This window comes from Podarcis cretensis (genome assembly GCF_951804945.1).
Source record: "Podarcis cretensis genome assembly, chromosome: 8".
In the NCBI taxonomy this organism is placed as follows: Eukaryota; Metazoa; Chordata; class Lepidosauria; order Squamata; family Lacertidae; genus Podarcis; species Podarcis cretensis.
In genome coordinates, this window is record NC_137177.1 from 4,003,102 (window position 1) to 4,020,000 (window position 16,899).

The following is a 16,899-nucleotide window of genomic DNA, read 5'->3' on the forward strand; positions in this document are numbered from 1 at the left end:
TGGTCCCTGGGCCTGATCCAGAATGCTCCTCATAAGTTAATAAGAAGAGGCCTGCTCGATTAGGCCAAAAGCACACCTGGGAAATAGAGAAGGCCACTGATTACATTCCCTGCCATCACCAGCATCAAGAGTTTCACAGGGCTGGGCTTTTGACGTCCTGACGTTTAGGAAGGGTTACTAGGCTATGAGCTGGAGAGCTTGCAGCGTGCGTCCCTTGTCTCAGTTCAGCTCTTCCCCGTCACACACCAGCTGTCCCCAAAGTGTCAAAGGAACCCCAATGGCAACCCCGCACTCAACCCAGTACCCACAAGTCTTGTAACCCTGCCGGAGGCCAGGTCAGCAAACCCCAAAAACGAGATTCAAAAACGGGCATTTCTCCACGCAACACAGCACCTATTTGTGGAGTTTGCTGCCATGGGAGGCGATTTTGGGCACCAGCCAAGATGGCTCTAGAAGTGGTTTAAACACACATCCGCCTATTGAGGGTTATTGTAGCTGCAATGGTTCAGCGGAGCCTCCATTGGGAGGGGCAGTGTACCCCGACATAGAAGGAGAAGCTGATCTAGGTCCTTCTCAGGCACTCCTTTGAATCAGAGTCCTGTTTCAACCCCCCACGCCGAATACGAGAAGGAAGCAGAGCACCTCTGAACATGGGCAGAGGGCTGCTCTCAAAACCGAGTGATCCCAACACACAAACACACAAACAGAGACACACCTCCTCAGGCACACAAAGGGTACGAGTTCCACGGACTCTACCTCTCCGTTGAGAAGTGGGGTTGGGCTGGATGACCTTTGGGGTTCCCTTCAGTTTCCACGAAGGGCCGCTTCGAACCCCATTCCACCCCCGCGGACGAGAGAAGCGGCTTAGGAGCGGACGAGGCAGAGAAGACGACGGGCGGAGGCTTTCTACGTTTATTAAGGGTTTGGTACAGAACTGTCGCTCTGGGGCCGGAATAACTTACAATCGTCCCAAGGCTAAAGGGTGGGCTCATTTAATAATATCGCTAACCCAATGATAACGGGGGCTAACTGGACAATTATTTACAGGGGAGTCTGTACAGATGGGGAGGGGTGTGCGCCCAAAGAGGCAGGGTCCGGGAGGAAGGAGGGGAGGTCACAGCAGGGGGACCCAGTGTACAGAAGTGGGGTGAGGCAAAAGGAGCAAGGGGGGAAAGGGGGCAGGAGGAAGGAAACCCACTTAAAATTTCTCCCTGCCAGAGCTGCCGAATTTTGCGTCGTCGCTGTTGCCCGTGCCCCCCCCCTCCAAGCCGCCCCACCACCAGAGACCAGGCTGCCCCTCTCCTCCGCCCCGGGATGTGGGGGGTGCTGGCCGCAAGGCCCCCTCCACACCGCTGAGCCCATTTCCCAGGCAAGCAAGAGAAGGCAGGGAGCATGGCGGCCGTGCCCAAACCAGTGTGCAATGCCCGTTTGTCCGGTGTGTGAGAAGCAGCCTTTTCTTTTTGGGGAGGGGGGTGGACGCTGCCACTCCCCTCCTGAGGGGAGCCACAACCCCCCCAACGTTGCACCAGCTCTGGCGGGGGCCCCAGCTATCAGGACGATGGATCTGAGCCCTTGAAGCGGCCGCCGGGAGGGCCAGCCTCCTCTCGAGAAGGCCGTCTCAGCACCGGGGTTCTGGTTTGCGAGTGTGTGTGTTGTTGTCGTCGTCGTTTTTAGTCTAGCGATGTGGGGCTGGTGGGGAATGGCGGTGAGGGGCCCGGCCCGCCACTCAAGGCCTTGGTGCGCTGCGGAGGAAGTTCAACAGGAGAAGCCAAAACCCAAACCCCCAAGCCACCCTCCCCGAGAGGCGAAGAAGCTCAGCGGCCTTCTACCACCACGGCTGCTGCACCGGTTTAATGGCCGCCGCCGAATCCTGCAGCCAGGGGGCTGAGCACCGACTGGGACCCAAAACTGCCCTTTGCGGGCCAAGCCAGCCCCTTAGCAAGATGGGGTCATGCCATCCCCAGAACCTCCCAACTCTCCCCCTGTTTCTCACCACCCCTGCCTGGGCAAGAGGATATCCTCTTTTGGCAACATTGCCCCCCAAGTTTGGCTAAAGGCCGGGGTCCGCCCTCCCTGCTCCAGAAAGTCTTTGGCAGATTTTGCTTCGTGGCCACTGGGTTGGCTGCCGGGCTTCGGCTGGGAGCTGCACCCCAAGCTCTCTGCCAATCAAACAGCCCCCCCCCCAAAAGAACTGGGATTCGCATCAGCCAGAGACGTAATTGTTCCAAATACTAAAATGGAGCTGGAATTAAGATACCCACCCAAACAAGTGGTTTGCAAGAGGGAAAGTTTGCTACTTCTGGGTGCAGCATTTGCCAATGGATGGAAGCGGGGGGCTGGGGGGGGCACCAAAATTATTATTATTATTTTATTGAATTTATATACTGCCCTATACCCGGGGGGTGGGGTGGGTCTCAAGGGTCTCTGAGAGAGACTTGCTTTTCAGGGATCCCAGTTCCTACACTGCAATGGCAAAGGAGGTAGGAGAGGGGTCTGCAACACCGCAATTTGCCAAAGACCCCCCCTTTTGCTTTTGAGGCTCCCCATGCCATGCACCTCCTAGTTAACTGAGTAAAGCCCCCCCCAAAAAAAAACTTAGAAAGGGAGGCAGGCAGAGAGAGAGAGCTCCCCCTTTAAGATTCCCGCAGCAGCTGAGGACCCCCCTGGGGCGATCCAGGGACCCCCCTAGAGGCGATCCTTGGGCCAAGGATGGTGGCGAGGGCGAGGCCGGCCCCGGTGGCGGTGGCGTGACCCCCTTTCCTCAATGCCCCCCTCTCTTTCCCCTCCCCCAACCCCACAGCCCCTAGCGCAGCGGGCAGGCCGGTGGGAGACCCCCAAGAGCAGCTCCTCGTCCTATCAGGCAGCAGGATCAGGCCCCAGATAAAAGCCCCCAGGGGTGACGCAACGGAGAGGGCGGCCGAGGGTCACGCCCCCTCTCTGGCCCCCCAACAGCCTGTGGGGTTGGCGCGGAAGGAAGAAACCCTGCCAGCCAGCGCGGTGCCCCTGCCGCTGGCCTAGAGTTGCAGCTGGTCCGAGATTTTTGCCACCAGGGTGCGGAAGGCCAGGGAGGTGCCTGCCTGGCGCCGGAAGAGGACGCCGTGGAGGCCCCCCAGGCGCTGTAGGCGACACACCTCCACCTCGAAGGAGCAGAAGTGCTCGCTGGGGCTCTTCTCGTGGGTGCAGGACAGGACGAAGGGCTCCGTCTGGCGGCAGCAGCAGCTGGCGGAGTCCGTGGCCTGGCGTAGGGCAGCCAGAATGGCCTCGGCCGAGCGGGTGCTGGTCAGCTTCACATTCCAGGTAAATCGGAGCAGCCGGGGTTCTGCTTCCTTTTGATGCCAAGGTAGATTGCAACTGCGCAGGGGAGAGGATAATAATAAATAATAATAAAATTTTATTTACCATATTTTTTTGCTCTATAAGACGCACCAGACCACAAGACACACCTAGTTTTTGGAGGAGGAAATCAAGAAAAAAAAATTCTGAATCTCAGAAGCCAGAACAGCAGTGAAAGCAGCAACCCCTCTTGCTGTTCTGGCTTCTTGGATAGCTGCGCAGCCTGCATTCGCTCCATAAGACACACACACATTTCCCCTTACTTTTTAGGAGGGAAAAAGTGAGTCTTATAGAGCGAAAAATACGCTATATCCCGCCCTCCCCAGCCGAAGCCAGGCTCAGAGCGGCTAACAACAATAAAAGTAACACAGCATTCTAAAGTCAATTCATTCTAAAAATCAATTCAAAATCAAATTAATGGCAATCATTGGGCTAGAGTTCTATGAGCATTACCAAAGGAAGGGGTCAGGCTGTGCCTTGGCCAAAGGCCTGGTGGAACAGCTCTGTCTTGCAGGCCCTGCGGAAAGATGTCAAGTCCCGCAGGGCCCTGGTCTCTTGTGACAGAGCATTCCACCAGATCAGGGCCACGACCGAAAAAGCCCTGGCTCTGGTTGAGGCCAGCCTAACCTCCCTGTGGCCCAGGACCTCCAAGATGTTTTTGTTTGAAGACTGTAAGGTCCTCCGTGGGACATACCAGGAGAGGCGGTCCTGTAGGTACAAGGGTCCTAGGCCGTATAGGGCTTTAAAGGTTAAAACCAGCACCTTGAACCTGACCCTGTACTCCACCGGGAGCCAGTGCAGCTGGTATAGCACTGGGTGAATGTGACCCCGCAGCGAGGACCCCGTAAGGAGTCTCACCGCGGCATTCTGCACCCGCTGGAGTTTCCGGGTCTGTCTCAAGGGCAGTCCCACGTAGAGCGAGTTACAGTAATCCAGTCTGGAGGTGACCGTCACGTGGATCACAGTGGCTAGGTCAGGACGAGAGAGGTAAGGAGCCAACTGCTTAGCTTGGCGGAGATGAAAAAATGCCGCCTTTGTTATAGCTGCAATCTGCGCCTCCATGGAAAGGGAGGTGTCGAAGATTACACCCAAACTCTTAACGGACTGTGCTTGCACTAATTCCCCCCCGCAAGAGATGGGAGTTGCCCCCCCAGTCCCATATTGTCCCAACCCAGCCAAAGGACCTCTGTCTTGGAAGGATTTAACTTCAACCGGCTCCCACGTAACCATCCAGCCACAGCTTCCAAACATCTGGTCAGTGTGTCTGGGGCCGAGTCAGGATGGCCGTCCATCAACAGATAGAGTTGGGTGTCATCAGCATACTGATGACAGAGGGAGAGAAATTTAGGGCACACACACCACATATGCCCGCTTGGCCCCTGTGATCGGCAGGTGCCGCCTAACGCATGTTCTGCGCTTGTAGGAAATTGACTTTTTTTTTAGTGGGTTGGCAGCTGAGCTTTGGAGCTGGCCTGGGTTCTGTGGAACTCTCTTTCACTAGAGATTCGGAAGGTGCCTTGCGGGCCGACTTTCTTTTAAAATCAATTCTGTTGAGAGTCTTTAACATAAGATACAATGAAAACCAAACTAAAGAAGATAAACAGAAGAGAAGCAAGCAGAAGGAAGAGATGAAAATAAAGAAACAGAAAAGGAAGAGAAGGAAAAGGAGAAGAGAAGAAGGAAATAGTTCCTCTGTGCCAACTTTCTAATGCCTGCTGAAATTTTTCTCTATTCCGCCAGCAAGGCAATGAAAAATACATCCTTCTACTTTGGGTAACTGATTTCAGATTCTAGCTTTTTAAATATGGTTTTCATTGCATGGTTTTATATTCTCATTGTTGTAAGCTGCGTTGCTACAGTGGTGCCCCGCAAGACGAACGCCTCGCAAGACGGAAAACCCGCTAGACGAAAGGGTTTTCCATTTTGGAGGCGCTTCGCAAAATGAATTTCCCTATGGGCTTGCTTCGCAAGACGAAAATGTCTTGCGAGTTCCTGCGGTGTTTTTTCCCTCCCCCCCCCTTTTCCTAAGCCCTAAACCGCTTATCAGCTGATCCGCTAAAAGCCGCTAAACCGCTAATAGCGCTAATCCGCTAAGCTGTCAATGGGCTTGCTTCGCAAGAGGAAAAAACCGCTATACGAAGAGCCTCACGGAACGGATTAATTTCGTCTTGCGAGGCACCACTGTATATATATTTTCCCCTGACACAGAGGCCTTCAAATATGCGAACAAATGAATGACCCTGACTTCCAGTCAGAATTGGCAACAAGTGTTTTCCATAGTGTTTTTCCCTACTTTCCCTAACATAATGTCACAATGTATGGTTGCATAAGTTTTGTTTAAACTAAAGCAAAAGCTCTGGAGAACTGTGATTTAAACAACTTGATACATTCCCAGTTCATCTTGCTTTCTTCTTCCTCTTTCAAAAAAAGAAAAGAAAAAACCCACAACCCGCCCCTGCAATCTTTCTCTTTAAATGACTAAACTTTATGAGATTGTCTGTTGCTGTACACCTGTATTGAAGCTACTGCATGGAACTGTACTAAAAGCTGGTAGTCTTTTTAAATTAATAAAAATTGTGCTCTAAAAAATAAAAAATAAGAATGAATGACCTTGACGGCGAGGCAGCTGGGTACCCACCTTGTGAGCGCAGGTCCCCTGATTCTCTCAGGTTCGTCTGCGACCCTGGAAAGAGGAAGAAGAGGAGAGCGATGAAGAAGGCACGGCCGGCGGTGGGGAGGTGGGCCAAAGGGTGGACAGGCTCTTTCCCCCTTCCCAGCCGCCGGAGGAGCCTTGAACCCCGGGCCGGGAGAGAGATGGAAGGACCAAGAGCCCCGCCCTCAAACCTTCCTTGTGAGCAGAGAGCCCAAGCTTCCCTGGCTGAGAACCGTGGAGTTTGGGACCCCCAAAGGTCATCCAGCCCAACCCCCTTGCAAGGCTGGGAATCCTAAGGGAGGCTGCATCAGAGACCTTCCCTGGGGGGGGGGTCTTCTACCTGCGTGTGGGCTGTACCCCTTCCAACTGCATTTTTTTGGGGGGTGAGGCAAGGTGGGATCACACGGCTGATACCGCTTGGGGCTTGGGGAGGGGAATGCACCGCAAGGAGAAAGCCAGTACATCAGGGAGAAGGGCCTTCTCCCCAGCCTGGAACTTGTGTCGACAATGTAAAGGGGCATTCGGTCAGTCTCACAAGCCCCTCTGGGCTGCTTAGATATGGTGTGGTGCAAACTATTCTTCATTTATTGTTTTATTTCTTGCATGGCTTTTTCTCAAGGCGGCAACCCCATGGTTCTCTGCCTCCTCATTTAACCCCCCCCCCACTACAACAACCCTGTGAGGCAGGCTAGCAGCGACTGGCCCCCGGGGTCACGCCCTGAGCTTCACAGCCAAGTGGGGTGGGGCCCGGGGATTCGAACCCTGGCCTCTCTCTCTCCCCGCCACTCTAACCACTACACCACGCTATCTCTCGGCTAGCCCAGCTATCCTCCTGGCCTGGCTCTTACCCAGCCTTGCTTAAGAGCTCCCGGGGAGGGGGTGGAGCCATAGAGCTTAGCTCAGACCTGGAATGTAAGGAAGAGAGTGCTTTTGAGAATGTGCAGAGCGCCTTTCCGCAGCCATCCGGGATTGAGGGGGCCGAGGGGCTTCCGGGACTGGAAGCGGGGGTTGGGGGGTGGAGTGGGGAGCCCCTTCTACCCCGCCAAGCACTTGTGTTAGAAGCTAAGCCCCGAACAACACCCTTTTTTTGGGAGGGGAACCTCTAGATTTCTAGTCAAGCGAGAAAGAAGCAAAAGCTTTTATGGGATTTTTTTGGGGGGGGAGCAAGTGGGGAGGAGGCAGGAGGGGAAGGGGCTGGGGGCTGGAGGCAGGCAGGCAAGGCTTCCCCCCCGGCACCCCCAGCGAAGAAGAAAAGGCAGCCGGACTTACTGATTTTAGATCCTTGAGGCATTGAAGCACCCGAGACACACCTGTTAGAATTCTGGCGCTTAGAGGGGTCAAGAGTGACCCTGAAAACAGAGAAAAGCAAAGTGAAACCAGCACAGAGGGGAAAGCGATAGCAGCAGCAGGAGGAGAAGGGAGCAAGAGAGGTTAGTGTCAACTTTCCCCTTTTCTCGCGAGGAATCCTATTCGGAATAAGGGAATTTCCTTTTTTTAAAAAAGGGAAACGTTGACAGCTGTGGTTAGTGGGGAGAGCAATCTCTTCCTTCCAGCAGAAACGCCTCTAAATTGGTGGGGGGGGGGGAAAGAGGTGACGGGATTGTACAGATGGGACACCCCAAAGGTCATCTAGCCCAACCCTGCTGCGGTGCAAGAATCGGAACTGGCGCCTTGTGGGCCGAGAGAGCCAAGCCCCAGAGTTTCAATTCCCAGGGTTCCTCGTCAGATCTGATTATCAAACCACGCTGGTAGCTCTGGGAAAGGAATTTGGACACCCCCCTAACGAAATCTCGTCACCCTTAACAAACTACTGAAGGAATGGGTTTCTGTGCAGTCAGTCTAAAACGGGACCCAAAATCCTCATTTTTCCTCCTCCAAGGGAGCATTTCTAAAATGCATTAACTTGAGCTCTTGAGCCAATGTGTAAACAGAAAGCCAGCTGTATAAACAAGTGCTCAAAGCCCTCTCCTTTATCAGTCCGAGACGGCAATGGATGGCCTTGCCAGTTCCGAGTAGAGCAGGGATGGCACGTCTGGGTCTTATCTTACATCCTGACCACAAAGACGCACAGACCTTGTCAGGTCTGACAAGAGACCCGGGAACGGCGCCAGGAGTGCTCTTAGAGTTGGTGACCTCCTGCCCCAAGATAAGAGTATAGGAACAGGAACAACCTTTTATGGTCAAGAGTCCCGGAACAGGAATACAGTGGTGCCTCGCAAGACGAAATTAATCCGTTCCGCGAGTCTCTTCGTCTAGCGGTTTTTTCGTCTTGCAAAGCAAGCCCATTGACGGCTTAGCGGATTAGTGCTATTAGCGGCTTTTAGCGGCTTATCGGATAAGCAGATAAGCGGCTTAGCAGCTTAGAAAAGGGGGGGGAGGGGAAAAAACCCGCAGGAACTTGCAATACATTTTTGTCTTGCGAAGCAAGCCCATAGGAAATTCGTTTTGCGAAGCGCCTCCAAAACGGAAAACCCTTTCGCCTAGCGTGTTTTCCGTCTTGTGAGGCATTCGTCTTGCGGGGCACCACTGTATCTGTTTATGGTCATGGATGTCAACTTAAGTGTATAAGCTGACGTGGCTGGATTCCTGGGGAAGGGGGGAGAGGGTGCCTGGAGGATATATATACTGCATGAAATATCTCATTTCTTTGGACTTGCTGTGGACTGACCACACAAGTGCCTTCTGCTATCCAGAGAGCAGAATAAACTCTTTCTCTGAACCAAACCTCGGTGTCATTTGACTTCCTCCCTCCCTCCCAGGAGCAACGCAGACCCCACCAGTCGGTAAAGTCTAAGAAGGCTACACTACATCTCCCAGAACTCTTTGGGGGAAGCGGCGGCGGTTTAATGAGGCTTTAAAACGCCCGCCATGAACGTGGCCGCAGGAATGGGGCGTTTGTGGCATATTCATCCTGTTTTGCTAGCTGTTCTGCGACTCGGCCGACATGATGGCTGCATGGAGGGCTTGCAGCACAGCAAAAAATAGGAACCACAGAATCAAAGGACTGTAGAGTTAGGATATTTCCGTTCCACCTTAAAAGGGAGCAGGCTTTTCTGTGTCACAGCCTGCGTATTTCCTGTTCACAAGATGTTTCTGTTGTGTCTTTGTTTCGTTTCTCTCTCTGCGCCTGAACACGCTAGCAGGCGGTCATGTTTTTCTTTGTTCTGACCAACGCTGAATAAACTTTCTAAATAATGCTCTCCTGAGTGCAACTTTCGCTGTGCATTATCTGCTGATAGAGCGTGCATCAGTTCTGGAATGTGGAAAGCTATTTTCTGGAGCTCATGACGCTAATTGCTGATACTGTATCTACAGGAGATCGATGGACGTCCGGAGTCCGGAGTCGATGTGGAGGCAGTGATGGCCTATACCTCCCTGGCAGTATCCCAACAGGAAGGGACCCCAAGAGTCATCTAGTCTAGCCCCCTGAAATGCAGGAATCTCAGCTAACGTTAAATAAGTTGGAGTTCTCGTTATTAAATATACCAAGAAAAAAGCACACCAAGAACTCAGGCCAATGTAAGTTTCAAAAGTGGGAGTGGTCCCTCCTCGCAAATCAATAGTCAATAGTAACAAAAACTAATCCATTCAAAAGTATGTATTCTGACAAGGATTACAAACTCAAATAGAGATTATAAACTCTGTTAGATTAGATTAGAAACATTTCAATTCTAAATGACCATAAATTATAAAACAGTAGAAAATAACAGGATATATTTATCCGAAAGTCTTCAAACTTAACACGACCCTTTAAAAATTAGGTAAGGAACCAAATGTTATATAATATTGTTTTATAATTTATGACTGTTTTATAATTTTTGATAATTTAGAATTTAAATGTATTTTCATGTAATATTTGATACTTCCAGCTGATGAAGGTGAATACATCGAAACAGCGCCATGTCCTGGTTTCTAATCTATAATTGACTTCTGACTTTGGCTCTATGAAGACCTCCACGTCGAATCTGACTATGGACTAACATAAACTTTACTCACAAACTCTTATTTCTAATTCTGTAACGAATTATTGTGTTATACATATCACAATATATACAATATATACAATATACATATGTATATTGTGTTATACATATACACGCAGGTGGCGCTGTGGGTTAAAGCCTCAGCGCCTAGGACTTGCCGATCGAAAGGTCGGTGGTTCGAATCCCTGCGGCGGGGTGCGCTCCCGCTGCTCGGTCCCAGCGCCTGCCAACCTAGCAGTTCGAAAGCACCTCCGGGTGCAAGTATATAAATAGGGACCGCTTACCAGCGGGAAGGTAAACGGCGTTTCCGTGTGCGGCTCTGGCTCGCCAGAGCAGCGATGTCACGCTGGCCACGTGACCCGGAAGTGTCTCCAGACAGCGCTGGCCCCTGGCCTCTTAAGTGAGATGGGCGCACAACCCCAGAGTCTGTCAAGACTGGCCCGTACGGGCAGGGGTACCTTTACCTTTACCTTTACATATCTTTATGTGTTTGAGCTTGTAATATCTGTTAGAATTTGTCATCTCTATTTGAGTTTGTAATCCTTGTCAGAATACATACTTTTGAATGGATTAGCTTTTGTTACTATTGACTATTGATTTGCGAGGAGGGACCGCTCCCACTATTGAAACTTACATTGGCCGGAGTTCTTGGTGTGCTTTTTTCTTGGAATCTCAGCTAAAGCACCCCTGACAGATGGCCGCCCAAACTCTGCTCAAAAACCTTCAAGGAAGCAAACACACACACCAGAACATCTGTGCTAAGAGACGTTGCGGGATTTCAGGTTTTGCAGGGTCTGCACTGATTGGAAACGACCCCTTCCCCCAAAACCTTTGCAGGGCCTTCTTGGTGGTGGCTGCTCCCAGGCAACTTTGGAACTCCCTGCCAAGAGAAGCCAGGCTGGCCCCCTCCTTGCTGTCCTTCAGGTGAAGCCTTTCTTTTTCCAACTGGCTTTTGGGGAACTGACTGCTTTTAATGAAAGGGCTGGCGCCATGCCCTTTTTACTACTTTGATAATTGTAATTATCTGTTTGCTTTTAGATATATGCATGTATGCTGTTTTAAGTCTTACTGACTAATGAATTAAACCAAGTCTTACTGACTAGTGATTTAAATTGTGATTTAAATCGATTTGATTTTTTTTTTAAAATCCCATGCAATAAATCAAACTGGGGTGGGGAGGAAGAGGAGTCGGGGAACGGCAACCACCCAGCCTGCGTTCTCGATTTCGTTACCCTCTTTGCCCGCCCGCCTGCCCCCTTTGTCGCGGCCGCCCGCTCACCTCCGCGTGAGTTTCGACGTGAGCTTGCTGAAGAGGTTGGATGTGGCGCGGCTGCGGCTCTGAGGCAGAGGGGTGGCTTCGTGGGAGAGCGTGGGCGAGGTGGGGGGCCCGTTCTGAACGCCGGTCCCCCGCCGGTCCCGCACCTGGCCCCCATGGAAGGTGCTGCGGATGTTGGTGCCGCGAGACAGCCGGGTGCGGTCCGAGGAGGTGGACGAGGTGGCGATGCTGTGGCTGGAGGGGGAGGCGGGGGGCACACGACTGGTGGCAGAGCTGCATGGGGTGGGGGGGGGGGACGGGGAGAGAGAGAGAGAGAGAGAGAGAGAGAGAGAGAGAGAGAGATGAGGCAGAAATCAGCGTCACCCATCATTTTGGACAGAAATGATAGAATATTTCTAAAGAAACGATTGCCTGCTGTCCGTAATTAACGGCACCAAATATTACAAACCACCCCATCACGGTCCTTCAGTCCCATCCTAACTACAAACAAACAAATTAGAGAGAGTCACAAAAACCTAGACAGTATCTTAAAAAATAGAGACACACCCTGCCAACAAAGGTCTGCATAGTTCAAGCTATGGTTTTCCCAGTAGTGATGTATGGAAGTGAGAGCTGGACCACAAAGAAGGCTGATCACTGAAGAATTTATGCTTTTGAATTCTGGCGCTGGAGGAGACTCTTGAAAGTCCCATGGACTGCAAGAGGATCAAACCAATCCATTCTGAAGGAAATCAGCCCTGACTAAATGACTAAACAACAACACACAAAAACTCTCCAAAACTACTTCAAGGAAAACGACGTAGAAAATATAACAACCCCCCTCCTATGGGACGCAATGAAAGCGGTCACCAGAGGAGCTTGCATAAATGAGAAAGCATTCCTTGAAAAACAAACCTCAAAAATTAGCAAAATAGAACAAGACATCAAGGCCCTCTCATCACGCTACAAACAAACAGGATCTAAAAAATCTCCTCAAACTTAAAGAACGAAAAAGGAGAGAACCATACTCCCTAGAAATCAACAAAACAAGGATTAGCATTCTATACTCTATACAATGTTTCTATGAATATGGAGGGGAAAACTCCAGATTACTAGCAAATAGATGTAGGAAAAAAGCACTCAAAACAAGAATACACCGCATCACCAAAAAAGATGGCGACATAACATTCTACCCCAAAGAAATAACCTCAGAATTTGCAGAGTTCTACTCCAACCTATATAGGGTACGCGGGTGGCGCTGTGGGTAAAACCTCAGCGCCTAGGACTTGCCGATTGCATGGTCGGCGGTTCGAATCCCCGCGGTGGGATGAACTCCCGTCGTTCGGTCCCAGCTCCTGCCCACCTAGCAGTTCAAAAGCACCCTTAAGTGCAAGTAGATAAATAGGTACCACTTTATAGCGGGAAGGTAAACGGCGTTTCCGTGTGCTGCGCTGGTGCTGGCTCGCCAGAGCAGCTTCGTCACGCTGGCCAAGTGACCCGGATGTGTCTCCGGACAGCGCTAGCTCCTGGCCTCTAGAGTGAGATGAGCACGCAACCCTAGAGTCTGTCAAGACTGGCCCGTACGGGCAGGGGTACCTTTACCTTTACCTTACTCCAACCTATAAACCTCCAATAACCCACCAGAGAATGAAATCAGAAAATTCCTAACAGAACTGACCATGCCTACCTTAACTAATTTAGAGCAGGAATTCATGGACAGTCCTATCACCCCAGAGGAAATAGATACGGTCCTCAAAAACCTGAAACCAAACAAAGCCCCAGGCCCAGACGGCTTCACAGCAGAATACTACAGGCAGTGCCAATGTAGGAATACTATCTTGTACAGTGCTTTTTTTCTGGGGGTACGTATACCCCTAAACATTTTGTGAATCTAAGTTTGGCCTCGTTGAGGGTTATTATTTCAATATGAGTAGGAAAATCAGAACACCCCTAAACTTTTCTTTTAGAAAAAAAGCACTGATCTTGTATATGATCTTGGCAGCTGAAATAGTAATTGCGACTCAATGGAAAAGAGTCCCAAATCTTGACACTGGGAATTTGGTACCACTCACTCTGGAATATGGCCATAATGGGAGAAACTACACATAATTTGAGATTTGAAAAAGGACTCAAAACCCCAGACGCTCCCTCTATGATTTGGCATCCTTTGACAGCATGTACAGTGGAACCATAATTTCCAAGACAACCCTCATATCGAGCCTGGCAAATTGGGAAAGAAGTTTGATAATCTGATAACGCCGGGATTCTTTACTTGGGCAAATGTACTCACTCCCTATTTACGCTTTTCGTATTTTAACAGTCATCTACTGTCAGAACCATTCTCTCCATTTTATATAACTCTACGAAATTAAATATGAAACCCTCTCCCACACACAAGAAGCTGGGGCTCCCTGAAGGCGGACAAAGAGTATCTTGACCATGTACAGAGAGCACTTCTGCAGCCACCTCGAAACCACAGCTAATCGTTAGGTGCTGGCAATTAGGAGTGAGTATTTCTGGGGTGAGAAGGGTGATTGCCGAAGAATGGATGCTTTTGAATTCTGGTGCTGGAGGAGACTCTTGAGAGTCCCATGGACTGCAAGAAGATCAAACCTCTCCATTCTGAAGGAAATAAGCCCTGAGTGCTCACTGGAAGGACAGATCCTGAAGCTGAGGCTCCAAGACTTTGGCCACCTCAGGAGAAGAGAAGACTCCCTGGAAAAGACCCTGATGTTGGGAAAGATGGAGGGCACAAGGAGAAGGGGGCGACAGAGGACGAGATGGTGGGACAGTGTTCTCGAAGCTACCAGCATGAGTTTGACCAAACTGTGGGAGGCAGTGGAAGACAGGAGTGCCTGGTGAGCTCTGGTCCAGGGGGTCACGAAGAGGCGGACACGACTAAACGACTAAACAACAACAACAGGAATGGAAAGCGATAAAATGACCCCCTCCAGCCTGCCTTCCTCAAAGAGACATAGAAATGTCCTTCTGTTCTTCCACAAGATCTGTTTTCAGAATTCCTCTAGTCCATACTCTGGGATGAGGAGGAGGAGGTCCAGATGGACCCTCCTAGAAGCTGAAAGAAACAGGGCTTCTCTCCCCCCCTCACCCCCACCCTGGTCTCTGGAGACTGTCCTGGATTCTCCCACAGCCAGTCACACGGGTGACCGACCAGAGCTTGGCAACTCCCTGGGGCCAGGGCAGCAGTGAGCCAGAACGAGACCAGTGGAAACTGGGCAGGCGTCCAGCGGCAAGCTGAAGTCTGTGGGAAGGGACAGGGATGGAGAGGTGAGTGGGGGAAGGCCAGAGCTCAGTTCCCATGCCAGAAGAACCTGGAAAGAAAAGGGAAACCAAGAGAGGCTAATCTTCATAATAATAATAATAATAATAATAAATTTTATTTATACCCTGCCTTCTCCAGCCAAAGCCGGGCTCAGGGCAGCAGCTAACACCAATAAAATTTCAGTAAAAACATAAGAAGAAGAAAAGAAAAAGAAAAAGATTTTTTTTAAAAAAATACAGGTTAAAATGCAGCCTCATTTTAAAAGTGAAAACCATAAGGCGAGGGAAACATAAGGGTCAGCCTGAGTCCAAACCAAAGGCCAGGCGGAACAGCTCTGTCTTGCAGGCCCTGCGGAAAGATGTCAAGATGTTTGCATAGCAATGGAATTACAGAATTGGAAGGCATCTAGTCCAACCCCCCCGCAGTGCAGAAATCACAGCTAAGCAGTGTTAGAAATTCAGATATAGAAGCCAGATGGCTCCCGAAACCAGGGTTACAGCCGCCGAAACAGAATGCCTAGTTGCCATTTTTGAGCCAGATGGCTAGAAAGTCGTATTTTTCATTACAGCCATTTTGGTTTCTGAAATTCCTTCTGATCATAGCTGTGAACTTACAGATTTGAAAATAAGGGACCAGCAGCCTTGAAAATAAAGGTTCAGCGGCCAAAATAAGGGATTTTGGCTTAGCTTTGCTGCCACTGACTGTGTTTTGCAGGGGGTTGGACTAGATGAGCCTAAGGGTCTACAACTCCCACCAAAGAAGAGTGGCAGACAAAACTGATGAACGACATCGAGATGGCAAAGCTAACAGGCAGAATTAGAAACCAGGAAGAGGACGTCTTTAATAAAGAATGGGGAAAGTCTATAATTTATTTGAAAAGCTATTGTAAAGAGTTACATACATTGGTAGGATTGACAGAAAACTTGTAGTAAAAATTTGAACTATGGATGGACAAATGATTTATAAAAATAGAGTTATGAAAGGGATGCAGAGGGGGAAATCACTACGTTAAGATGCTGCACTGGTTGGAGGGGCTGCCATCGTCCTGGCGCGAGGAGTTCCATCGGCCCTTCCCCGCCCAAGAGAGAGGAAGCGAGGGAGAGAGACTCTCGCCCACGCCACCCACGAGCCCAGCATGAGGCGGTTGCGGCACCGCGGCGTCCGCTGAAGCGTCGCCCTTCTGCTTCCCTCCCCATCCCCTCCTCTTCCTCCTCTCTCAGGCTGCCTCTGGCTTCCCCTGGCAGTGTGGTGGAAATCTCGCAAGAGAGGGGCTGCCTGCCCGCCCGCTGCCACCCGTCGCCTCACGACACGCTCTTGAGGGGGGAAAGGCAGAGACGGAGATGCGGCAGCTCGTGCGCGCGCTCTCTCTCGTAGCGGAGGACCCCGAGCCGCTGCTTCCCTCCAAAGCCAGGCGAGCATGAAACCCGGGAAATTTAAGGGACATCATCAATCCGGGACAGCAGTGGGACACGGCGCTGGGATAAGGGAGTTTCCCGCCAAATAAGGGACGGTTGACAGCTATGCTTCTGATTGTGTAGATAAAATTCTACAGGATGTGTGGCTAGTATGTGAAAATAGTCAAGGACTCCCAGAACGCACCTCCAGATGGTGGAGATGTTAGCGGTCATCCCAGCACCTGGGCATCTTCACTCGGTCGCAAATGGCCGACAGCCTGGTGCAAAATGCGCCTGGCAAATTTCAAACGGCGTACATTTGTAGGAGCCACCGTACTTTGCCTTTGCAAGTTGTTTTGAAACTCCCCCCCCCCAATGTCGTGTTTTAATTGCCGCAGCCTGTCCTAGGACCTTAGGGGAATAACCGCAGCGATACCTGTTCTCCTTCCCGTTCTGGAGCAGGGAGTGTCGTTCTCCGCCAGGCCGATCCGTACAGACGTAGGTATTCCTCCGGGTCATCATACTCGAGGGAATGTTATTCTGCAACGAGAGAGGAAGAGCCCAGGCTGAAGAGGCGGAGGCGGGAGAGAAACAGCGGCAAAAAAAACCCCAAGACGGAGCTTTTGAGAAGCCGGACTCGTTTCGGCAAAGCAGCTTTTTGCCGGCTCAGCTCAGAGCTCTCCAAACCGGGAAGCAGGCAGCCGAACGCCCAGGCGTCTCAGAATGGGAATTTGGGATGCAAGTCAAGGCTGTGTGTCCAAGAGGCATTTTGCTGTTGCTGAGAGAGATTCCAGCTTTCAACACACCTGAATGTGCATGTTCGGCTATGCACATGCGTGCTTGCTGCCCGTGTGGGGTTGCCACACATTACAAGACACAGATTTTTCTTCCCAGGGTAGATAACCAGATCTGCAGGACTTGGCTACTGCAGCGTGCTGTGAATCTGGTCCCAGGGTAAAGGTAAAGGGACCCCTGACCCTTAGGTCCAGTCATGGCCG

The 16,899-nt window shown here is 50.9% G+C and overlaps 1 protein-coding gene across 5 annotated transcripts in view; it reads right to left on the bottom strand.

Annotated features, from left to right (window-relative positions):
- Positions 1–898: 898 nt before the first annotated feature.
- MARK4 (microtubule affinity regulating kinase 4) overlaps positions 899–16,899 on the bottom strand; it is a 79,504-nt gene continuing 63,503 nt past the window's right edge. For 3 of the 5 annotated variants that reach the window (XM_079985393.1, XM_079985394.1, XM_079985392.1), the window contains exons 14-17: positions 16,338–16,441; positions 11,249–11,518; positions 5,972–6,016; positions 899–3,351 (exon numbers count right to left, since the gene is read on the bottom strand). In XM_079985393.1, the coding sequence (XP_079841519.1) occupies positions 3,015–3,351; positions 5,972–6,016; positions 11,249–11,518; positions 16,338–16,441 (756 nt within the window). In that variant the 3' untranslated portion in view covers positions 899–3,014. Of the gene's footprint in view, positions 3,352–5,971; positions 6,017–6,834; positions 6,892–7,255; positions 7,336–11,248; positions 11,519–16,337; positions 16,442–16,899 lie in introns of those variants that run through there. The other 2 variants (XM_079985395.1, XM_079985396.1) reach the window with 2 other exon arrangements.